Source organism: Astyanax mexicanus, chromosome 8 (assembly GCF_023375975.1).
Source record: "Astyanax mexicanus isolate ESR-SI-001 chromosome 8, AstMex3_surface, whole genome shotgun sequence".
Taxonomy (NCBI): domain Eukaryota; kingdom Metazoa; phylum Chordata; class Actinopteri; order Characiformes; family Acestrorhamphidae; genus Astyanax; species Astyanax mexicanus.
In genome coordinates, this window is record NC_064415.1 from 8,015,835 (window position 1) to 8,041,300 (window position 25,466).

The following is a 25,466-nucleotide window of genomic DNA, read 5'->3' on the forward strand; positions in this document are numbered from 1 at the left end:
AAGAGCCATTTACACACTTAATTCTATAAGTATCAAGTTATTCTTCTGTAGCAATTTTAAGTAATGAGAAGTCAAACCTAGGAAAAATGCCTATTTGGTTTTAATAAACCAGAGTTTGGAGTCCTATTAAACCAGCAAATCAAACTTTTCTCAAATAACATCTTTAAATTATTGAAGAGCCCTTTATACACTATTAATGCTGTAAGTATCAAGTTATTCTACTGTAGCAATTTGGAGTAACGAGAAGTCAAACCTAGGAAAAATGTCTATTTGATTTTACATGAATTCGATTTTGGAGTCTTATAAAACCAGCAAATCAAACTTTTATCAAATGACATCATAAAATCCTTGAAGAGCCATTTATGCACTATTATTGCTGTAAGCATCAAGTTGTTTTACTGTAGCAATTTGGAGTAATGAGAAGTCAAAACTAGGAAATTTGGTTTTAATAAACCAGAGTTTGGAGTCCTATTAAACCAGCAAATCAAACTTTTCTCAAATAACATCTTTAAATTATTGAAGAGCCCTTTATGCACTATTAATTCTGTAAGTATCAAGTTATTTCACTTGATATAGCACTATAGCATTTTGAAGTAATTTGGAGTCAAACTTAGTAAAAATGCCCATTTGAATTTGACATACTGTATTATTGTTTGGTGGGGTGCTTAGGACTCCCAAACAGCTAGCACTGACCCTGGTAGCAGAACCCACTTAGGAACCTCTACAACTGCATGCTAAGACGTCTGGAATGTTACGTTACATACTACTTCTGTAAATATAAAACTGACCAAGACCTCCAACATCAACCTAAATTCTTATCATTTATTGTTTCCAGTTACTTTTATCCTCCTTCTGAAAAACTTTTTTTTTGTTATTAGTTAGTGTTCGCTGTAATTAATGGGTTAAATATGGAGGTTAAATTCTGTTACTCTGTGGTCTGATGGCCATAAAGCATGCTCCTAATCTTAAGTCAGGCTGATCTTGGGCAAAGCGTCATAGCAAAGCCATTAATAGAGGATTATGTATTTATGAATTCAATCCTTTAAAGCAAGGCACCCAAATATAACTGACTAATAATGATTTCTATGTTTAGAAACAAACACAGACTCCACCAGTCTCTGTAATTATTGGATTAGCAAGTGGAGTGACTGTGATTTGGGCCAGATTTGGATTTGCTGATGAAAGCAAAGCTACAAAAAGCTGAAGTAATCAGTAACTGTGCATTTCCTGTTATTACTCACCAGTTTACTTTACTGTAAAGGAATGTAATCCTAAATATTTTTAGATTTTGTAAAAGTTTTATATATAGTCCCCTCCAAAAGTTTTGGAACAGTGAAGCCAATGCCATTATATCTGTTGCAGATGGAAAACATTTGGATTTGATGTTAAAATATGAATATGAGACAAAATATCAACATTTCAGCTTTTATTTCAGCTATTTACATCTGAATCTGACACACAGTTCAGAAGATTCAGCACCTTCTGTCTCAACCCACCCATTTTTCTTATGAGCAAAAGTGTTGGAACAGATAAACTTAAAGTAAATTAAAGTAAATAAGACTTCTTCTCTTGCAGTAAATGCATCATATCTGTGACCCACTGACATCACCAACCTTCTGCATTCTTCTTCTGTGATGCTTTTTTTGGGCAGCAGTGGGTTTTGGCTCATTATCTTGCTGCATATTGAAGGATCTTCTGATCAGTTTGGTTGAATCTTTCTTTAAATTCACAGACAAAATGTTCCTGTACATTTCTGAATTAATTCAATCATCAATTAAGATGAATAAGCTCACACTGGTAAAGGTTAATCTTTGTTTTATCAGTCCACAGGCATTTGTCTCTGTACTTTTTGGAACATTTTGGATCAATTTGGATCATTTGTTTTACAAATGTTTAACAGCAGAGAAAGGGTGAGAAAGAGGGAGCAGACAAAAGCATACTATAAATTGAACACAGACATTATTCAATTTCAAAATAAAAATATTACTAAAAGGAACACATAAATCAGGAAGCCACACAATCCTGGATAGACTCATATAAATTCTCCCAGTTACTGATTTGTTGAAAATTTAGCTTTATTAATGTAAGCTGTTAAATATTGCATTCTGACTATATTTAAAAAAAACAAGATATCCAGAAATTCATAACTGAAAACTGAAAGCTGAGGAGAAATGCAAAGTTGCAGGATTTTTTTTTTTGATTGCAGTAAAGCATAAAAGCCTGTGAATAACATCTTTATTTTTATTAAAGGTACCTAGAAAACAAAAGCATGTTCCTTACAAATGTGGCTCCATTAAAAAGAGAAATTAAGGCTTTCCAATGGTATAAGATTTATCACCAAAAAGCAACAAGTCACAACAAATAAATAATCAGATTTTTTTTAATCACTGCAGGCTTTGCATTGATTGTCTGTGATTATTTTAATCACCACTTTTTTTAAGATAAGGCCACATCTGCTAATGATAATTTAAAATAAATAAAAATGACAATAGATATACAATAGAAGTGATATTTTGCTAAACACCAGTTTTTGGACTGTTGTTCTTCTACACTTTCTGCTCAGAACTGAGGATCTGGAGCTGCTACCCCCCTCTGGGGACATTTTCCTCTGGAAGGGGTGTAACTCCACCCCCCTGTCCCGTCCCGTCCCTCTCTATATAACGCTGTGAGCTCTGCTCTGATGAAACTGTAAACTGACTCTGAGCTGAGCATCTTCACCACTGAGAGCATCCGGCTCCGCGTGCTTCTTTATCTTCAGCTACGTCTATTGTTGTTCTTGCTGTTGTTTTGTTTTTGCCCATCCTCAAAAATGTTTCCCGCGCACAGCGCTCTTCTCCTTGCCGCAGCCGTTGCTGCGTTGGCGTGGCTCGCGCGCGCATCTTCATTATCATCTTCATTATCATCTTTATCTCCATCATCATCATCATCATCATCATCCTCATCTTCATGGTCTCGCGGATCCGGAGGTCCCGTGATCCGCTGCGAGCCGTGCGACGCGGGCGCGCGCACCCTCTGCAAGCCCGTGCCGCTGGACTGCGCGGAGCGCGTGCGCGAGCCCGGCTGCGGCTGCTGCCTCACGTGCGCGCTGCAGGCGGGCGCGCGCTGCGGCGTGTACACGGGACGCTGCGGCGCGGGGCTCGCGTGCCGTCACGAGCCGGGCGAGCCGAGACCGCTGCTCGCGCTGCTGGAGGGTCGCGGGGTCTGCACGAACCGCACGAGGACCACGGCCAAGGGCGCACCGGGAGGCGCGCGGGACACGGGAGCCAATCAGGAAGGTAAGGAGCGCGTGGGGTTTGAGTTAAAAGGCAAGGTGCACAGGGGCTTAGGGGGTCTTCTGAAGACCACATACAGTACCAGTCAAAAGTTTGGACACAACTTTTTTTTTTCACTACATAGTGAATGAATAGTAAAGTGATGCAGACTATGAAGGAACACACAAGGAATTATGCAGTAACTTAAAAGTGTTAAACAAACCAAAAAATACGAAGCATTTAGATGCTCTTATCTGGGGAGCTGTTAACATGTGTTTTATGAGGCTGGTAACTTTGATAAACTTATCCTGTACAACAGAGGGTACTCTTGCTCTTCCTTTCCTGAAGCATCACTGATGAGAGCCAGTTCCATCATAACAATGTTTTTGATGTGCTTTGTGAAGGTTGCACTTAAGGATACTTTCAAAGTTGTTAAAATAATTTGTTTCTTTACTTCGTTGAGTAGTCAAGTACTCAAATAGAGCTATTGACTGTATACCTGTAACTCTACCTCTTCACTACTTTACAACTGATGCTCTCAAACACAATAAGAGACAAGAAATTCAAGTAATTAACTCTTGATGAGTTCAGCACAGCTGTTAACTGAAAGCTTGAATTTCAGGTGACTCTACCTCATAAAGCTGACTGAGAAAATCTAAAGCCAAGATGTGCAAAACTGCCTTTATCTAAGCAAGAGGAGCTACTTTGAAGAATCAAAAATATAAAACATATTCGGATTTGACACTTTTTTGTTTACTACGTAATTACATATGTTATTCTTCATAGTTTGGATGACTTTAGTATTAATCCAATTGACTCGTGTTACATATTTATTAGACTTCAGAATATTCAAGAATTCATATTGTCCAGCTTTATCACTTTTTTTTTGCATGTATGCAATTGCATTTTAGAGAATCTGACATTTAGAGGAAAGGTGTTTGATCTAGAGCTGCAGACATGTTGAATTTTTTATGACGAACTTTTTCTTTTTTGAAGATGCATTTAGATTTTTCTAAAATGATTTAATTTACGCTGATATTTTACAGCTACAGTATGGAAAGCCTAAGCCTAAAGTATGTACCTTGCTTTCGGTTATAGTTACAGTGTCTGCTGCATGTGCAAGGAGAGCTTTCTACTACATTGCTGTAAGGATTTGTTTATATTCAGCCACATAATAGGCATAATAAGAAGCTTAACGCAAATAAAAAGCACAGTGTCTGAGAGCTAGTGAAAGGGTTTTTTAAATACACAACACTGAATGCTGTTAGTAGTCTTGCCAAACTGACTACAAAATGTGGATCATCAAGTTAATTAGTGTAATTTGTTCACTGCCAGCAGGTTCTGTTTGATGGGCTTTTCAGATCTGAGTCATAATTGAAGCTGACAAGCTACTACATGAAAATATTAAACAAACAAACACATAAAATATTATTGCAGTAAAATATACAATTTAAATAGTGCTGATCAGTTTATTCATCTCAGTGTTACTGAACTCTACCAAAGCATGAGTCAACTGATAAAGCACTGTACTAATCAGATATTTAGTATCTCAGTGTTACTGAACTCTACTAAAGCATGAGTAGACCGATAATTCACTGTGCTGAAATCCTTTCATTTACCAAAAAATCAACACTGCGTCTTATAATCTGGTGCAATTTATGTATTAATATACCAGTCAAGTTTACTCACCCAAATAAACAGTTTTCAGGAGCGAAATTTTGTGTAGATTAACATTCAGTGGTCGTTTGACATTGAAAAAAAATTTTTTTTTTTTTTTTTGGTTTGTTTTTAAAGAATTAAAGTGTTGTTTACTTAGGCGCTTCCCCACACTTCCCCATTAGAAGGGAAACATGGCGACAGCCTTGCTCACTTCAATGTAGGCATCCTTATGAGTGTCACTTAAAGCGCCTTATGTATTAAAAAATAGACGAGAAAATAGACAATATAAGTATATAGTATCACCTGAACTTACATTATTTTTTAATTTTTTATAAAAGTTGGTCTAACTAAATAATTTGTGTTGGCAAAACTTACAAATTGTACTTAAACCTTAGTTGAGGCCAAGCCAACTACTTTACACTACTGCACATGTTCAGTTTGACTCTTTAATAAAACAGGGTCTACTAAGCAATTCTACAGTACAATTTACACGTGATGTTGGTCACGATATTTGAATATTGGGCGTGTCCTCCACTCACCTCTCACTCACCATCAGCTGTCTTCTCTTGGGAATTATATTCTGTATGTGTTTATATAATAGTTATATAACTGCCTGATCTCAGTGTTGTAGGCTATAAGAGCAAGTTACTATTTTTTTGCATTGCTGACTGTATTTAGACTATATGTTGGCTGGTTACAGCTGGTCCCTTTTGTATTGCTGCAAGCCTATATGAATTATAATGAGACAGATATGTAATAGTCATAAATTCACACTTTCCAGTTACTTTGTTAATTAAATTAACAAAACTACTGTATTTGACAGACTATAAGGTGCACTATCAATAAACGACTATTTTTTGGTCTATTTTCATACATAAGGCGCACCAGATTATTAGGGGCATTTTAAGTGACACTAGTAAGTAAAACAAGCGCTGGATGGTAATCTACACAGATTTCTCTCCTTATTTGGGCAAATAAAGCACTTTCGTTTATTTACAGTAAGCTTACATTTCCAACATTTTTAACAGCACAGATCCAGTGGCCCGGCCTTTTCTAAGCACACACTTCAGTCCACTAGGTTTTGACATAGCAGAGACGGAAAATAATATCAAGATGAATAACTAATCAGTACAGTGATTTATCAGTCTACTCATGCTTTAGTTCAGTTCAGTAATGCTGAGATACTACCATATTTTTTTTAGTTTCAGTGACGTTTACTAGGGTTAGCATTTACTAGCTATCCACAGCTAATTAACGCTAGTAAACCTCACTGAAACTCCTGTTTAACTCTTTACTTCAGTGGAGTGGCTTTACTGCTCCTTAATACCTGATTCGTAAAATTTATACATAAGACCGCACTAATGATTTTTGGTAAAATTAAAGAATTTTAAGTGTGCATTATAGTGGGAAATGTGTCTTTGACACAAATTATTGGTCGTCAGAACTTACAATACACATTTCATTCGACTTAAATGAGGCCAACAAAAATATAAAACCCAATACTTAAGTTGTTAAATTTAATATTTAAAGTTTGTTTATACATATAAAAAAATTATTATCTGAACTTAAGGTTTCTAAATGGCGTTTTTCTTCAAAACTTCGTTTGGCCTCAAAACTCCAAAATCTAATGCAGATTTTAAGTTGCCTTGAAATGTTGAGTTTTCTCAACTCTTTCATTTTTATAGTGCAATTTATAAAAAAAATCCAGCTGATAAAAGTCAAAATAATTGATTACAGAAAAATCTATCCTTTTTCCAAGATTCAAGAAGATTTTTTGTATTGTTTATTGTCACGTCACAAAGTACAGTTGTAGAGGTGAGTAAAAAACTTGGGTGCATGTTTCCACTAGTATGCAGAGAACTATATTTACAACGAAGTAGAATAATAAGATAAAATAGAAATATACAGATAACCTTACAATTTAAACAATAGAGTACACACAATAATTACACTATAGACATATAGATATATGGCATTGCACACATACAGTACAGGCCAAAAGTTTGGACACACTTTCTCTTTTTCAATGCGTTTTCTTTATCTTCATGACTAGTTACATTGTAGATTCTCACTGAAGCATCAAAACTATGAATGAACACATGTGGAGTTTTATTTAGTTAACAAAAAAGGTAAAATAACTGAAAACATGTTTTATATTCTAGTTTCTTCAAAATAGCCACCCTTTGCTCTGATTACTGATTTGCACACTCTTGGCATCATCATTCTCTCAATGAGCTTCAAGAGGTGGCCACCTGAAATGAAAAGTTTTCCAACAGTCTTAAAGGAAGGAAGGAGTTCCCAGAGGTGTTTATTAGCACTTGTTGCTCCTTTGTCTTCTTCACTCTGTGCTCCAGCTCACCCCAAACCATCTGGATTGGGTTCAGGTCCGGTGACTGTGGAGGACAGCTCATTTTTTGTTAAGTACATAAAACTCAGCATGTGTTCATTCATAGTTTTGATGCTTCAGTGAGAATCTACAATGTCCAAACTTTTGGCCTGTACTGTACATACACAAAATATGCTTGGATATATGAATATACAAATTTAAAACACATATTGGCCTAAAAAGCCAATCTAATATCCCAGCTTTCGCCTGGAATTTCCATAAGCGTTCCAAACCGCCTGGGCTTTGAATGATGGCACCAATAACTATGCGCAGGACAAATAAAGGCATGTTTGATCAGGACTCTACTGTGAATATACTGCACATGTTGAAACTCAGAGCAGCTCTCACTCTGGGAGGAAATGGATCTCAGCAATGTTTTGCAGTATAACGTCTCCATGTTTGTCCTGTTTTTGGGAAAGTTCCAGAGCTACAAACCTTCTCGTCTCGCCTTCCAAGTTTTCTTTTTCATTCTGCGCTCTGAACTCGTCTACGGCGCTTTCGTAGATTCTTTATTTTGTCTGTTCAGGTGATAAACATCATCATATTGAGGCAATAAGCAGCGTCTATGAAGCATATTTGGAATAGATGGATGTTTATAAACAATAACTGTGCGGTTCTTCTCATTTCCTAGAACTTTCAGTAGGAAAATAAAGTCGTAGGGCCGGCTGGCACAAATCTTCAGTTTACAGCACCTCAGCATTCCTTCGCTTCTCTCTTGTGTTCGCAGTTCACAGTGCCAGGATTCCTGAGGAAGACCCCAGCAGTAACACCATGAGTGCCCTGCTGCCAGCAGAGCACGAGCAGTCCACGCATCACTTCGATCCCAACGAGCAGCAACCCCCACCCTATCCTCCACCGCACCACCCGAAGGTGGAGCTGATTCAACGCGAGCAGAGCAAGAAAGAACAGATCTTCAAACGGGAGGATCCTCCAGCTGTGGTCCCATCAGACAAGCATCACACCAACTTCTCCTTCTACCCCAGACAGGAGCCTGAGTATGTAAGTACTGCAGTAGACTCTGTAGGGGCTTTGCAATTACATTCAATTTACAACTGTGTCATTGTTTCGATAAGCCTGACTAGGACTTGTAACAAAAGACTTGAGACCTGACTTGGACTCGTGACCAAAGATTTAAGACTTGACTTGGACTCATGACCAAATAATTGAGACTTGCCTTGGACTTGTGATCAAAGATTGAGACTTGCCTTGAACTTGTGACCAAATACTTGAGACTTGTCCAAGTTTCTTCCTACAAAGACTTAAAATTTGACTTGGACTCGTCACCAAAGACCTGAGACTTGACTTGGACTCGTCACCAAAGACCTGAGACTTGACTTGGACTCGTGACCAAAGACTTGAGGCTTGACCTGAACTTGTGACCAAAGAATTAAGACCTAACTTGTGATCGAAGACGTAAGACTTGACTTGGACTCGTGACCCAAAACCTGAGACCTAACTTGGACTTGTGACCAAAGACCTGAGACTTGACTAAGTTTCTTTCCACAAAAACTTGAGACTTGACATGATCTCGTGACCAAAGACTTGAGACTTGACTTGGACTCATGACGAAAGACCTGGGACTTGATTTGGACTGGTAGTCAAAGACATGAGACTTGACTTGGACTTTAGACCAAACACTTAAGGGTTTACTTTGATTTAAGACCAAAGACTTGAGGCTTGCCTTGAACTTGTGACCAAAGACTTGAGGCTTGACCAAGTCTCTTCCTAGAAAGACTTGAGACTTGACTTGGACTCGTGACCAAAGACTTGAGACTTGACATGATCTAGTGACCAAAGACTTGAGACTTGACTTGAACTTGTGACCAAAGATTTAAGACATAACTTGGACTTGTGACCAAATACTTGAGACTTGATTTGGACTTGTGATCAAAGATTTTAGACTTGACTTGGACTCTTGACCAAAAACCTGAGACCTGAACCAAGTCTCTTTCCATAAAGACTTGATAATTGTCTTGGACCCATGACCAAAGACTTGAGATTTGACCAAGTCTCTTCCCACAAATACTTAAAATTTGACTTGGGTTTGATTTGGATTAGCAAAAAACGCTTGTAAACATCTCTCACACATACCACAGGTATACAGATGTTTTATTTCCATGTCCACAATTTTCAAACTATTTTCAAAAGATCCAAGAGAGCTTGTTTCAGAGAGTTTTAGAGGTTTTAAACAAGTGTTCCAGTTTTACTGAAGTACAGCTTAAAAATATCTCGGATTGTTTGAAGCTTTGCATTCCATGGATGTTCCTCAAACATTCCAGGCATATCTTGTGCTGTCTCTCTAACTATATACTAAATCAGTACACCAAAACCGTCGGGATAAATGAGGATGGAGAAGGTTTCGACGGGTTCGATGTGTGTTTGCATGACGACGCTTTAGGACACTGTCGGGGGGAGGATGATCCTGCGGTGATGACTAGACTCGGGTCTTCTCGTACTTCTCTTGGCATGGCATGTGATGATTGGACGCAGCGTGGGGCGGGGCCGTGCGGTCAGTTGTGGCCGTGAGTTGTTGATGGAACAGGGTGTGTGTGCTGGTGTGGTTGTTTGGCATATGGTTGTTGGCATGTATTTGGCTGAGAGTATGCGTCATGCACTACCCAAACTATGTGTCTGTGTGTAGTGTGTGAATGCTTGTGTGTAGTAATGATTATGTATCCGAACAGAGTTGTAAACTTCATAACATAAACTATACAGATGGAAGTATATATACAGGGGTTGGACAATAAAACTGAAACACCTGTCATCATTTTAGTGTGGGAGGTTTCATGGCTAAATTGGAGCAGCCTGGTGGCCAATCTTCATTAATTGCACATTGCACCAGTAAGAGCAGAGTGTGAAGGTTCAATTATCAGGGTAAGAGCACAGTTTTACTCAAAATATTGCAATGCACACAACATTATGGGTGACATACCAAAGTTCAAAAGAGGACAAATTGTTGGTGCACGTCTTGCTGGAGCATCTGTGACCAAGACAGCAAGTCTTTGTGATGCATCAAGAGCCACGGTATCCAGGGTAATGTCAGCATACCACCAAGAAGAACCAACCACATCCAGCAGGATTAACTGTGGACGCTGTAAGAGGAAGCTGTCTGAAAGGGATGTTCGGGTGCTAACCCGGATTGTATCCAAAAAACATAAAACCACGGCTGATCAAATCACGGCAGAATTCAATGTGCACCTCAACTCTCCTGTTTCCACCAGAAATGTCCGTCACCACAATAAATTATCATGGTCTAAAATCAGGTGTTTTAGTTTTATTGTCCAACCCCTGTACATTGCTTTACACCAACACTTATAATTTATGTTACCTGGCCAGTGTTGAGCCTCACTCACAAGATAACACCTCACAACTTATACAGGTATGCGCATTCCCAGCCTAGTTACTTTTAAAATAATTTGATCATAATTTGAAGATACATTAAAAAGAGTATGGTATTAAAAAGAGATTATCCTGCTGTTGCTGAAGTAACTGTCTCTACTGTCCAGGGAAGGCTTTCTACTAGATTCTTGGGAAGGATTGCTGTGAGGATTTGATTGGATTCAGCAGAAAGAGCTGCAGTTATCAACACCACCTCGTCCTCAACTCACACTCAACTCTTAATCCCAGCTCATCCCATCCCAAAAGTATTGGATGGAGCTTTATCATTCCAGAGAACACCGTTCCACTTCTCCACAACTCAATACTGGGGGTTCTATAACCCTCTAGCCCATGTCTGTTGTTAGGCTTTTTACCAAATGGTTCATGTTTATGGAGCTTAAAAGCTGATACAAGTATTACAAGTATTTTTTTTATTTGATTCAAAGCTCAGAAATATACAAATTTGGGCCAGAAATCTTTTTTTTAAACATTTCTCTTGTAATTTTTAACAGCACATTTCACCACAAGTACAAATGTTGGTTATCACTACTTACTACTAAGTTATCTATATCGATTAATACTGGAGTAATTAATATTTCAGGCGACTTTTTATTTCTACTCCTTACATTTTAAAAACAGCCTCGTTACTCCTATTTCATTTCAGCTCGTTTTTTTAATTCTGGCTTCTCATTGTTCAATAAAAAACACTATCCGGATAAATAAAGAAGTATAGACATATACCATTCTGACTCCCTATTGGTTGATAATGTGATCTATCTATACTGTGAGCCTAGTATGAAGATGATCTGTGCAGAGACTCAAGAGAACTCCAAACAAACTCCAGTCCAACTAAACTTTAATATCTTTAATAAATTTACATTCTACTAAAATACATTCATTTACAATGGGCATATATATGTAGCTGAAACAAGAAGCTTTTGTTCTTACTGTTTTTATTTTTTCTCCTTACATTACTTTTACTTTTATACTTTAAGTAGTTTTGAAACCAGTACTTTTACTCTTTTACCTAAAGAGTAGATAGCTTGAGTTGATACTTCTTCTAACTTCTACAGATGTATTTTATTAAACCCTAGTATCTATACTTCTACCTATACAGTAATGAAAAGTTATATATATATATATATATATTTATTAGGATATACAGTATATTAAAGTACAGATATAAGGAGGTGTTGGTGGTTCAGGCTCTGTCTCTGGTGGCTCTGAGTGTGAGGGGTATTTGTAGACTCTGGTGAGTAACTGGTGCTGGACTGGTGGCTCAGTGCTGGGGTTGTTTTTATGGCCAGATTCCCTGCCTCCCTTCGGTCCATTTCTGTTGTAAACAAGCTCAGCCTCCTCCACCGCACACCACTGAGGGGATGTTTCTTTCCTTTTTTTCCTCTGTGGCTCTTTTATTCATGTGGCCAGTGCCTGACTGCTATAGCTGGGTAAGTACTCAGAGACGAGTAATGGGACTACTAGATTAGCTAAATCCCAGTAGCCTGTGGTGTTTTTATAATCATGACTTTTAAGACTGCCTTTACTATGTGTTGAGAGTTGGGACAGAGCAACAATTTGGACCATCTGGGGAACTGTGAGAGTGGTTTGAGAACCACTGACTTCAACTGAAGAAATGAAAGTTTGGGCTTATTCGTGCTTGTTTTTATTGGTTATTTATTTAACCTTTATTTAACCATTTTATTTCCATTGAGATCATAGTTGTTACAAGGAAGGTTTTAACAAGATTGGCCCAAACTATACAAACTTTAAACAAAGAATTTACACCATTTTTTCAAATTTTCTCTCATTTTTCTCCCAATTTAGCTAGGCCAACTGTCCCACCTCATATCTGTATAACTGTATATCCCCAGTGTTTGGTAAGTTACTTTGAAAAAGTAATTAGTTATAGTTACTATTTACTTCTCCAAAAAAATAACTGAGTTACTGAGTTACTCCACTATAAAAGTAACTAGTTACCAGTAAAAGTAATTATTGCATTACTTTTGTGTTACTCGCCCCCTGAACCCCCACCCCCCGGCCCTACCTTCTCAGAGCGTGTTTCATAAGCCAGATGAATAGAGTGCAAGACAGCAAAGACAACAATCAATGCTTAGGCGGTTATCTCATCCTCCCCTTCCTTCTGACTCACACACACAACGCACACACACACACACACTTGTGCCTTTGTCTGTATGTGCGAAGTTTAAAACAAAAAAAAGTTTATTAAGTGGCTAAAGTAACGTGTAGTAACAGGGTGTCGGAAATAGTAACAGCGTTATAGTGATAGTCAGAGTAATTAGTTAGATTACTCCTTACTGAAAAAAGTAACAGCGTTAGTAACATGCCTCCTCTGATACATGTGAAGTCAGACTCCGCCTCTTTTAGATCTGCTGCTGATGCAGCATTGTTGAGTAGCATCACAGTGCTAACGATCGGAGGAAAGCGCAGCGACTCGGTTCTTATACATCAGCTCACAGATGCAGGCTTGTGCTGATCGACATCACCCTAGAAGTGATGAGGGGAAAGAGCACCATTGTCTGTACCCACCAAAAAAGAGAGCGCGAGACCAATTGTGCTCTCTCAGGGCTCTGGCAGTTAGTTGATGGCAAGCTGCATAAATGAGATTCAAACCAGCGATTTCCCGAGCATAGTGGCAGTGCTTTAGACTGTGTATATTCAGACATCACAAGCATATCTGCATGGGTTGCTGTGGTAATGAGGTCTGGATACAATGTAGATATGCCAAAAATCAGATTTGGGCTGGAAGTCTAAACTAAAAAGTCTTAAACATAAACCATCACTGATTGGTGGAAACTTCACACTAGACCTCAAGCAGTTTGGACTGTGTGTCTCTCCACTCTTCCTCCAGACTCTGATCCCTTCATTTACAAATGAAATGTAAAATTTACTGATGATCAGTGATGGTTTGGAGAGACATGTCATCTGCTGGTGTTGATCCACTGTGTTTTATTATCAAGTCTAAAGTCAGTGCAGTTTTGTTTTCCCACAAACTCTTACAGCACTTCATGCTTCCCTCTGCTACTGACAACTTTTATGTAGATGTGGATTTCATTTTCCAGCAGGACTTGGCACATTGTCCACACTGACAAAAGTACCAGTTGGTCTTATATAATATTCTAGTTTTTTGAGACACTGATTTTTGGGATTTCATTGGCTTTAAGCCATAATCATCAACAATAAAATAAATAAATGCTTAAAATAGATTACTCTTTGTTTAATACATCTATATAATATATGAGTTTCACATTTTCAACTGAATTACTGAAATAAAGCAACTTTTCAATGATATTCTGATTTTTGGGATTTTGATGTTTAACATGTTCTTATATCTGATGTTTTCTCAATATTCTCAATATAATTCACTGTATTCTGTATGCTGTGTGCTCTGCAGGGTCCCTGTCGAAGGGAAATGGAGGACATGCTTACTGGCTTAAAGATTGCAGACATGCTGAACCCACGAGGCTTTCGCATCCCGAACTGCGACAAGAAAGGATTCTACAAGAAACGACAGGTGAGGAACAGTGTGCTTCTCTTTAAACAACTGTCACTGTGATCTAACGATCGCTGGTTTGAATCCTGGATCATGATGCTTTGGCATCAGCAGCCGGAGTCAGAGAGAGCATATTATAAACCTTGCTCTCTTTGGCTGTAGAGAGGGCGTCCGAACAGGTGTCTTAGTCAGTCTGGCTTCATATGTATTGGTGAAGACATGCTAGTACCCAGCTATCTTACACCCCGCACACAGCACATTGTGATGATCATTGCTATCTTATACCCCAACAACGTGGATATTTGTATTTACATAAATATGCAAAAAAAATAATACTAATAATGTTACAGTAAGGAAAAAAAAAACTTTGAGGATTATGATATTTCTCTTGTGATCCACAAAAATACATCTATAATACAGTATACGGCTGTCATATATTTTTCTTATATTCTCTCTGACTGAAAGAGAGAGAAGCTGGTCAGAGTTAATGGGAAGCTGGATGGAGCTACAGTAATTACAGGGCAAAGCTGGAAGAAAAAAACCTTTTGAGGGCAACAAAAGACTTGACACTGGGGAGGAGATTCACCTTCCAGCAAGACGATGACCCTAAACATACAGCAATGCAGAGCTACAGTGGAATAGTTTAGATCAGAGAATATTCATGTTAGAATGGCCCAAATGTCTTAAATACCACTAAGCTTCTGTGGAGAGCTGTGAAAACTGCTGTTCACAGACGCTCTCCATCCAACCTGACTAAAAGAGTGAGCTGATTTATAAAGAAGAATGAGCTAAAATCTCTACAGTCTGTAGATGTGCAAAGCTTGTAGAGACAAACTTGCAGCTGTAGTTGCAGAGAAAGGTGGCTCTACTTATTATTTATATACTTCGATATGCAGGTATAGTACATACCTGTCTGGTGTTGGGCGATATGGGAAAAATCATATATCACAATATGGAATTTTTTATATCACGATATATATCATGATATACCGCATTTAAATATGTTTTCAGTTATTCTTCGAAAAATATGACAAAATAATATCATTGCTTACTTTTTTCCAACTTTATTTCAAAGTGACATTAAACCAAACTTTCACAAATTAGAATTACTACCTTTTAGTGCAGCAATATATATATATATATATCAAATGAAAACAGATGAGATTATTACAGATATTTAAATTGAGTTATCAAAATAAACTTAATTTAAAAAATTTAAACCGTCCGTCAAATAACGTAAAGCAGCGTCACGTCGCAAAACCACTTTATGAAGCTTGTTTGCGAAGATTACTTTATTATTATTACTTTATATAACACTTATATAACACATATATATACCGAGTTTATACAAAGTGACCACGCCAATATATATTTGCATGAATAATTGATGAAATTACTGTAGAAACGATAGACGATAGAAGGTAAGTAGTAGCACGATAGTCCCAGCGATATTTATCGTCATATTGCACACCACTATACCTGTCGGGTCTCCCATTTTGGCCGGGAAACTACCGTAGTTAACCCTTTTTACCCGGCTTTACTAAAATATTACTATTTTACCGTATTTATAATACAAAAAAACGCCAATCATGGTGACGGTTCAAGGATGAAGTTCTGCCTCTGAGGAGAAACAGCCAATCAGCTTGCTGGTTTTGCGGATGAGAGTCAGTGGGCTAAGTGTGCTATTGGGGAATTAATATTCATTAATATTTCTTTCAAAAATTTGTTTTAGTGTGTCAAAAAAGATAAAAGAATAATTTAGAAAAAGTAAATGGTTTACATTGATTGATTACATTGTTACATGAACTCCATTGTTGATGTACAGTTTTGCATACTTTATTGAGGAATGGATTACTGATATACTGTATATTCTAAATATATATCTAGTTCATATCCTTTAGTAAAAGCTGCATTTTGTAGGAATGTCCACAACAATGTTCAGTGTCAACAAAGGTAGGCCTATCAGATTCGAATCATCAAATTTTTGTTTTTAAGTGGTTCACATGTGGTTATTTTAGATTTCTTGTAAACCTTCTTAAAATGTCTTAAAATGTAAGAGATACTGAACCTTGGTTGGGCTAGTGGGACAGCTCAAAGCGGGTGGCAAAAATTTCCTTTATTTTTAAATCCAAAACTTGACGAGTATGACTTATACACTGAATACTTTTGCACGTCACAATTTTTCACAGATTTTTATTTAATACAAATCTTGAAAAACATACACTTCACACTTATGCAATACTTTGTGTTGGACTATCACTTAAAATCTCAATAAAATTACATTGCATTACTTCTATTTACAAAAGTAATAGAAGTTAAAGGTAAAAACATCTTTAGACAGGGCTTAAAAGAAGGCAAAGGGACATCATGGGATTATCCTGATCTGGTAGTAGAAGGTAGTTAGTTAGAGGTGTTAGGAGAGTAAGTGCTCTTTGAAGAGCTCTGTCTTCAGGAGTTTATTATTAAAGATAGTGAGAGATTCTCCTGATCTGGTAGTAGAAGGTAGTTAGTTAGAGGTGTTAGGAGAGTAAGTTCTCTTTGAAGAGCTCTGTCTTCAGGAGTTTATTAAAGATAGTGAGAGATTCTCCTGATCTGGTAGTAGAAGGTAGTTAGTTAGAGGTGTTAGGAGAGTAAGTGCTCTTTGATGAGCTCTGTGTTCAGGAGTTTATTAAAGATAGTGAGAGATTCTCCTGATCTGGTAGTAGAAGGTAGTTAGTTAGAGGTGTTAGGAGAGTAGGTGGTCTTTGAAGAGCTCTGTGTTCAGGAGTTTCTAAAAGATAGCACACATTTAAGTTAGTGGTTCTAATATGACAAAATGTGGAAAAGTTCAAAGGGTATGAATACTTTTTCATGCCGCTCTGATTCTGTGTGAATCTCTGAACTTGAGGAGCAGCTCTTGTGTTTAAAATCAGCTTCATATCAGTCCTGTCTGTAGTTTTTTTTTCTCCATGTCTTTTTTTTTTCTCTGTGGGTGATTAGTACTGGGGCAAACAAGCTCTATGGGGCCATTTTTCTCTCAGGGCCAAACCGAGAGTGGCTGTAATGGTGGCCATCTTGCGTAACCCGCCCTGAGCGAGCGACGTCAAGGTGGCTAGTGGGGTCTGAGTCTCTCCCCATAATTATCGGACTCCTCGTGCCGGCAGCATGGAAATAGACTTGAGCCACTTCCAGGTTCACGTGGTTGGCCCACAATTGGTTTATAATAAATGAGTGTCCCAGACGCCTTCATATGGATGCAGTTATCCTCTATCGTCAAAAGCAATATTTATATAGCATGGCAGTTCCTGCTTAATGGGAGTCTTCTCGTTGACCCACAGTCATTTCTGAACACTCGTCTCGCCGTCGAGATCGTCATTATCTTTAGATATATATTTTTTTTATTGCTGTGGCAATTATGAAAATAAGTATTCCCATAGGAGAGGGAGTGGCGGCCGCTTTACAAGGGGGGTGTTTACTTTTTGCGGCCGCCGTGACGCTTAGCCCGGCGCTAATTATTAAGCCTGGATGTTTATGTTGCAGGCCTGCGTGGCTGAAGGTTCGCGTCTGATTTGATTAACCAAATGGTAAAGCAGTTATGGCGGCTGCTGAGAGAGAGGTTATTTTGGTTTTTATGAGAACGTAGTGCGGTTGTAACAGTTTTTACAGGTAGTGCGTTTGGGTTTTAGCGCTTTTCTTTCATTATTCTCATTCATTCTTCATTCTTTTCTAATTATCTTAACACGACATGACGTTACGATTATATATTATATTATAATATTATGCTCAATTTCTTTGCTTAAACAAGTTTAATGTCTTGGTAATGGAGTGTGCAGTGGAAAAAAAATCTAATCTGCCACCACACACACACATGCACTTATTTTTTTTATTTTTAATTTTTTGAGGTTACCAGTCTGGATATTGTCTCTCGTCTGGTTTAGCAGCAGCAGAAACAGCAGCAGCAGGTCTCTCAAGCCTAAAGTCTCAATTAAAGAGTCATGAAAGTCTCAATAGCTCATTTATAGCTAATCAACTCGTCCAACTGTTGGAAGCATTGCTGCTGTTGTCATTCTCTGCCTTCCAAACTAACACAACATGACGTTAATATTATTCTAATGCTGACTTTTTATAATATCATGCTCAAATTCTTTGTTTAAACACATTTAAAGTCTTGGTAATGGAGTGTGCAATTGGAAAAAAAGAAATAATTAAAATAATAAAATCCTGGAAAACTCAAATCTGCCACCACACACACCATGCACTTATTTTTTTCATTTTTCATTTTTTGAGGTTACCAGTCTGGATATTGTCTCTCGTCTCTCTCTCGTCTGGTTCAGCAGGTCTCTCAATCCAAGCCTTAAAGTCTAATGTCTAAAATTATAGAGTCATAAAAGTCATATAAGACTCAATAGCTCATTTATAGCTAATCAACTCATCCAACTGTTGGAAGCATTGCTGCCGAAGTCATTCGCTGCCTCCCAAACTAACACAACATGACGTTAAGATTATTCTAATGCTGAATTTTTATGATATTATGCTAAATTTCTTTGTTTAAACAAATTGAATGTCTTGGTAATGGAGTGTGCAGTTGCAAAAAAAAAAAGATAATATAAAAACTTAGAAAACTCAAGTCTTCCACCACACACACATGCACTTTTTTTTCTTCTTCTTTTTTTTAGTTTTAATTTTTTGAGGTTACCAGTCTGGATATTGTCTCTCGTCTCTCGTCTGGTTCAGCAGCAGCAGAAACAGCAGCAGGTCTCTCAATCCAAGCCTTAAAGCCCAAAGTCTCAATTATAGAGTCATAAAAGTCATATAAGACTCAATAGCTCATTTATAGCTAATCAACTCGTCCAACTTTTGGAAGCTTTGCTGCCGTTGTCATTCGCTGCCTTCCAAACGAACACTTCTTCACTCCCCCCCCCCCCCCCCCTTTACTAGAGACTTTGACTGAAAAGCACTTAAGGACTTTGACTGAAAGCTGAAAGTTCGCGTCTGATTTGATTAGCCAAATGGTAAAGCAGTTATGGCGGCTGCTGAGAGAGGATATTTTGGTTTTTATGAGAACGTAGTGCGGTTGTAACAGTTTTTACAGGTAGTGCGTTTGGGTTTTAGCGCTTTTCTTTCATTATTCTCGTTCATTCTTCATTCTTTTCTAATTATCTCATAACAAGACATGACGTTAAGATTATATTTGGTATCACTTAAAAAAAAGTCTACCTTTTATAAAGGTTTATAATGTGTTTATTTTTATTAGGTCTTTAATTTAGTTGCAAATACTTTACTTTAAAACCCATTAATAAGCCGTTAATAATTATATAACAACACATAGAAATAGAAATGGCAGTGGTGAGCTGAAAGAAATAGCAAAATAGTGATTCTACACTCATTTATACTCAGATCAAACCTCAGATCTTTCTAGATACTGATCTTAATTTATGTCATATTAATATGTTTCTAAGTATGTTTAACTATTTACTGCAAATTAAATGACTACGTTGAATTAAATGACTAAGCAAACAATGGATCACTGTTGCCTTTTCAATTGCTGTGTTTTAGCTGCTTATCAATGCTTTTTAAGTCATTTACAATCCAATCAATGATGATTAATAATCTAATTTATAAACCACTTATAAACCCTTCATAAGGGTAGTCTTTTTTTAAAGTGGTACTGATTATTTTAATGCTAATTTCTTATAGTATTATGCTCAATTTCTTTGTTTAAACAAATGTAATGTCTTGGTAATGGAGTGTGCAGAGAAAAAAAACAAAAAAAAAAAACATGGAAAACCTGAAGGTTCGCGTCTGATTTGATTAACCAAATGGTAAAGCAGTTATGGCGGCTGCTGAGAGAGAGAGGTTATTTTGGTTTTTATGAGAACGTAGTGCGGTTGTAACCATTTTTACAGGTAGTAAGTTTGGGTTTTAGCGCTTTTCTGTCATTATTCTCATGCATTCTTCATTCTTTTCTAATTATCTTAACACGGCATGACGTTAAGATTGTTCTAATGCTGACTTTTTATAATATTATGCTCAATTTCTTTGATAAAACAAGTTTAAAGTCTTGGTAATGGAGTGTGCAGTGGGAAAAAAATCTAATCTGCCACCACACACACACATGCACTTATTTTTTTTATTTCTTATTTTTTGAGGTTACCAGTCTGGATATTGTCTCTCGTCTCTTGACTAGTTCAGCAGCAGCAGAAACAGCAGCAGGTCTCTCAATCCAAGCCTTAAAACCTAAAGTCTCAATTATAGAGTCATGAAAGTCATGAAAGTCTCAATAGCTCATTTATAGCTAATCAACTCGTCCAACTGTTGGAAGCATTGCTGCTGTTGTCATTCGCTGCCTTCCAAACGAACACTTCTTCACTCTTTTCCCCCCCCTTTACTAGAGAGGACTTTGACCTTTAGTTAAATTGGCAGCTAAATAACAGCCCTCTGGGCTGCAGCGCCGAGCTCTGTAAGTCATTTGTAGCACCCATAATTTGAAGCCGGGGGTATAATCAGCAATGGATGATTTGTACTGGCCAGCGGGAGGCTGAAAATAGAAGCTGGGGCTGGCGTGCTTCACACACTGGCCCTGAGCAAATATTTCAGACTGCCTGTGTTTACCTTTAAGCTGCTCTATATGAACGTGAAACAGGATGTCCGTCGTAAAAAAAAAAAAAAAGCCCCCAAAAATACCTGCATCCAGAAATGGGTCAGACATTAGGCATATTTAGGGAGAGGGACGGCTCGCTGGGAGGTTTTTTTTTTTTTTTTTGCTCGTAGGGGCATGAGGTTCAAATCTGGATCATTAGGATCATTAGCACTATAAAAAAAGTCTTTGCAGAGTTAGAAACTTACATTGATTTTTTTTATGTTTTTGATGCATCGCTTTTTTTTTCTTTATTGTTGGTTATTTAAAGGCTAAAAGAGAGGCTAGAGCTAGGGTGTTACTGAACTCTACTAAAGCATGAGTGGATTGATAAGTCACTGTACTAATCAGGTATATACCACAGTATCTCAGTGTTACTAAGCTCAACCAAAGCATGAGTATACGGCTAAATCACTGTGCTGATATCAGTTATTAATCTCAGTGTTACTGAACTCTACTAAATCAGTGAGTAGATGGATAAATCTTAGTGTTACTTAACTCTACTAAAGCATGAGTAGACTGATAAATCACTGTACTGATCAGGTATATATTGTAGTATCTCAGTTTTACTGAATACTACTAAAGCATGAGTAGACTGATAAATTGCTGTACTAATAAGATATTTAGTATATCAGTGTTACTGAACTTTACTAAAGCAGGAGTAGACTAATAACTCACTGTACTAATCGGGTATTAAATACCTTAGTGTTATTTATCACAATTAAAACATGAGTAGACTGATAAATCACTATGCTAATCAGGCATACAGTATATCAGTGTTACTGAGCTCTACTAAAGCATGAGTAGACTGATAAATCTCAATGTTACTGAACTCTACTAAAGCATAAGTAGACTGATAAATCTGTGTTACTGAGCTCTACTAAAGCATGAGTAGGCTGATAAATCACTGTAATAATCAGTTGTTTAGTATCTCAGTGTTACTGAGCTCTACTAAAGCATGAGTATACGGATAAATCACTGTGCTGATATCAGTTATTAATCTCAGTGTTACTGAACTCTACTAAAGCAGTGAGTAGACGGATAAATCTTAGTGTTACTTAACTATACTAAAGCATGAGTATACTAATAAATCTCAATGTTATTGAACTCTACTAAGGCATGAGTAGACTGATAAATCTCAATGTTACTGAGCTCTACTAAAGCATGAGTAGATGGATAAATCTTAGTGTTACTTAACTATACTAAAGCATGAGTACACCAATAAATCTCAATGTTACTGAACTCTGCTAAAGCATGAGTAGACTGATAAATCTCAGTGTTCCTGAACTCTACTAAAGCAGTGAGTAGACGGATAAATCTTAGTGTTACTTAACTATACTAAAGCATGAGTATACTAATAAATCTCAATGTTATTGAACTCTACTAAAGCATGAGTAGACTGATAAATCTCAATGTTACTGAGCTCTACTAAAGCATGAGTAGACTGATAAATCTCAGTGTTACTGAGCTCTACTAAAGCATGAGTAGACTGATAAATCTCAATGTTACTGAGCTCTACTAAAGCATGAGTAGACTGATAAATCTCAATGTTACTGAGCTCTACTAAAGCATGAGTAGACTGATAAATCTCAATGTTACTGAGCTCTACTAAAGCATGAGTAGACTGATAAATCTCAGTGTTACTGAGCTCTACTAAAGCATGAGTAGGCTGATAAATCACTGTAATAATCAGTTGTTTAGTATCTGTGTTACTACAGTCATACTAAAGCATGAGTAGGCTGATAAATCACTGTAATAATCAGTTGTTTAGTATCTTAGTGTTACTAAACTCATATTAAAGCATGCTTAGACTGATGAATGTCTTTGCTAATGATCAGCTATCTAGTATCTCTGTGTTACTGAACACAATTTAGGCATGAGTAGACTAATAAATCACTGTACTTATCAGGTATTAAGTATCTCAGTGTTACTAAGCTTAACTAAAGCATGAGTAGACTGATAAATTAATTCATTTTGACCCATTTTTAGAGAAGATAAGGCTCACAGGGAGGTTTTCTGGATGTAGGGACATGATGTTCAAATTATAATAATGTACACTACAATAATGACAATAATTTCCTATAATCTGTTTCTCTTTTTCAGTGTCGTCCATCCAAAGGCCGAAAGCGAGGCTTGTGCTGGTGCGTGGACAAGTATGGTCAGTCCCTGCCAGGTTTTGAAGGAAGGGAGCGAGGCAATGCCCAGTGTTACGCCATGGACAACCAATAGAGACCCCCAGACAGCGAATTCTGGCGAGATGGAGGGACTTTTTCTGTGAAGGAACAGCAGGAATCGTTTTGTTTTCCACTCAGTCCCTCCGTCCTCCATCTGGGACTGGTGCATTGGTCCTCCAGGAGAATATCGAGGGAGGGGCTTTAAAATGTTGGGCTTTAAAACGGCTCTAATTTATTTCTGTGTTCTACACGTTAGCCTTTCCTCTGAAGCCAGCAGATGCTTGGACCCCCTAGACGCTTGCAGGAAAGGAAAAAGACTGAGCGATTGCGAGATGTTTTGGAGATTTGGAAAGGACTGGTCTCGGGACGCGGCGAGGCCATGGACGGTGGCCAGAATTGAGATAGAACTGACCGCGGAGGCCGGGGTTGAAGAGCACAAGCGTTACACAGCACTTCCCATAAGCATGTTTGTTTTTGTTTGTTTCTTTGAGACTCTACGTGTGGCTGTTGAACATATGAGCTCTCCCATGTGGCCTCGTATCTCCATACCTATCAAGATCTTATCAACAAGCTTTTTCGTTAAAAATAGCCAAGTTTAGCCAAATTTAGCACACAGATTCCTTTCAAACATCCCAGCAGGACTCTGAGCCTGAGATTGGACGACACATCATCGGTCAGGCTGAATATCAACAGCTTATGAAAGATGCCTCAATAAACAGTGAGCGCGGTGAACTCGGACCCGACATAAAACTGCATTTTATTCACTAACGCTACGCCTACGCTACGATTTACCAGTCTCAAAAAGTGCTACAATCTTTCTAAATGTAGCATCACTTTCCGCCTGACTGACACTGACAATAACACCCAGTTAGGTAAAGCCATTTGGCTCGCGTCGAATGCGTCCTAAATGAGTGACGGAAGACGAAACATTTCCAGCGAATGCGTCATTAGCCACGTCCAGCCAAAACAGAATGGTTTTTGACTCCACTGTTTACAAAAAAGACCATGAGCAAGCCATTTAGAGCCCTGGCGAGTTTGTCTCTGTCGCTAGCTGCTCATGCTCTCATTTCCTGCCCTTCCTGTCTTCACTTTCTCAAGAAGTTTAATACTTTGTTGTTCTAAAAAAAAAAAAAGAATTGCGGCTTTAAAATCTTCGTAAAAAAAAACCTGCTTGATGTTTGCTTGATGTTTTTGGGTCACTTTATTTAATACATCCAGCAGAAGCCGTAAAACTTCTCAGCCAAAACATTAGCATAGCTTAAAAGGAAATGGAGCTTATGCTAGCAAATTTACAGCCTGACCCAAAGTTCCAGTTTTTTTGGTTCCATTCTGATATTAAGAGTTTTTGTTGGAGTAACTACTACAGTACTCAATACTCTCTCTACTGTCTGAAGAGATGTTGGAGCATTACTGAGACATATTACGAATTTGGTTGCATTCAGTAACAAGTGAGCATATCAGTTGGTGAATGTTAGAAGATCACGAATGAGAAAAAGTATAAGGTTTAGAGATGCTGAACACCTAACAAACCCAACAAACCCAACAAACCCAGCCCACCATCCTCCAATCCACCTTAAAAAACTGAAAATTAATTCCCTGGAGGGATGAGGGTATCTTATCTAAAGAAATATAACCATTTTCATTCAGATCAGACACACAAACTACTATGTACAACATTGTTTCAGTAGATAAGAAGATTAATTTAAGCGCACATCTTTACATATAGTTTTCTTTTTTAAGTATCAAAAATGCCCCAAAAATCAAAAATCAGTGACTCAGAACATTTAAATATTATGTAAGACCAATTGGTACTTTTGGCAGTGTGGGCAGTGTGCCAAATCCTGCTGGAAAATGAAATCTAAACGCATCTCCATAAAAGTTGTCAGTAGCAGAGGGAAGCATGAAGTGCTGTAAGAGTTTGTGGGAAAACAAAACTGCACTGACCAGTCATGGTTACTGATGGGGATTTCATTTTCCAGCAGGATTTGGCACACTGCCCACACTGCCAAAAGTACCAGTTGGTCTTATAATATAATATTCAGATTTTCTGAGACACTGATTCTTGGGTTTTTATTGGCTGTAAGCCATAATCATTAACAATAAAGGAAATAAATACTTAAAATAGATTCTCTATTCTGTGTGTTTAATATATCTATATAATATATATATATGGGTTTCACATTTTGAACTGAATTACTGAAATAAAGTAACTTTTCAATAATATTCAATTTTTTTAAGATGCACTAGTACATGATGTTATGCTTCAAGCATGTTTCTCTCAACAAAACTTTAGTTATTAGTTATTAGTTAGTTGCAACACTTTCTTCAATTGGGACCCGAGTCGCATGTTTTCGCAACGTTAGGCAACATCTGCCTGGAAAAACACAGTAGAGATGTGAATCCGGACAGGATTAAAATATTCAAACCATCAGTGAGTTCAGTGAAAAACAGCAGGTAATCCTGGCTGTAATTTTCTTAAAAGACGACAGAG

General features: G+C 37.6%; 1 protein-coding gene across 1 annotated transcript; it reads left to right on the forward strand.

Moving 5' to 3' along the window:
• Positions 1 to 2,631: 2,631 nt before the first annotated feature.
• On the forward strand, positions 2,632 to 23,508 carry LOC111194341 (insulin-like growth factor-binding protein 3). Its single transcript, XM_022678183.2, has 4 exons — positions 2,632 to 3,275; positions 8,024 to 8,295; positions 14,087 to 14,206; positions 22,905 to 23,508. Exons 1-4 carry the CDS (start codon positions 2,810 to 2,812, stop codon positions 23,028 to 23,030), a joined length of 984 nt encoding a protein of 327 aa, XP_022533904.2. The 5' UTR covers positions 2,632 to 2,809; the 3' UTR covers positions 23,031 to 23,508.
• Positions 23,509 to 25,466: the final 1,958 nt, after the last annotated feature.

Coding starts and splice junctions, on each gene's coding strand:
- LOC111194341 (XM_022678183.2), top strand. CDS start 2,810: ATGTTTCCCGCGCACAGCGCTCTTCTCCTTGCCGCAGCCGTTGCTGCG. Junction 3,276..8,023: donor CACGGGAGCCAATCAGGAAG/GTAAGGAGCGCG, acceptor TTGTGTTCGCAG/TTCACAGTGCCAGGATTCCT. Junction 8,296..14,086: donor CCAGACAGGAGCCTGAGTAT/GTAAGTACTGCA, acceptor TGTGCTCTGCAG/GGTCCCTGTCGAAGGGAAAT.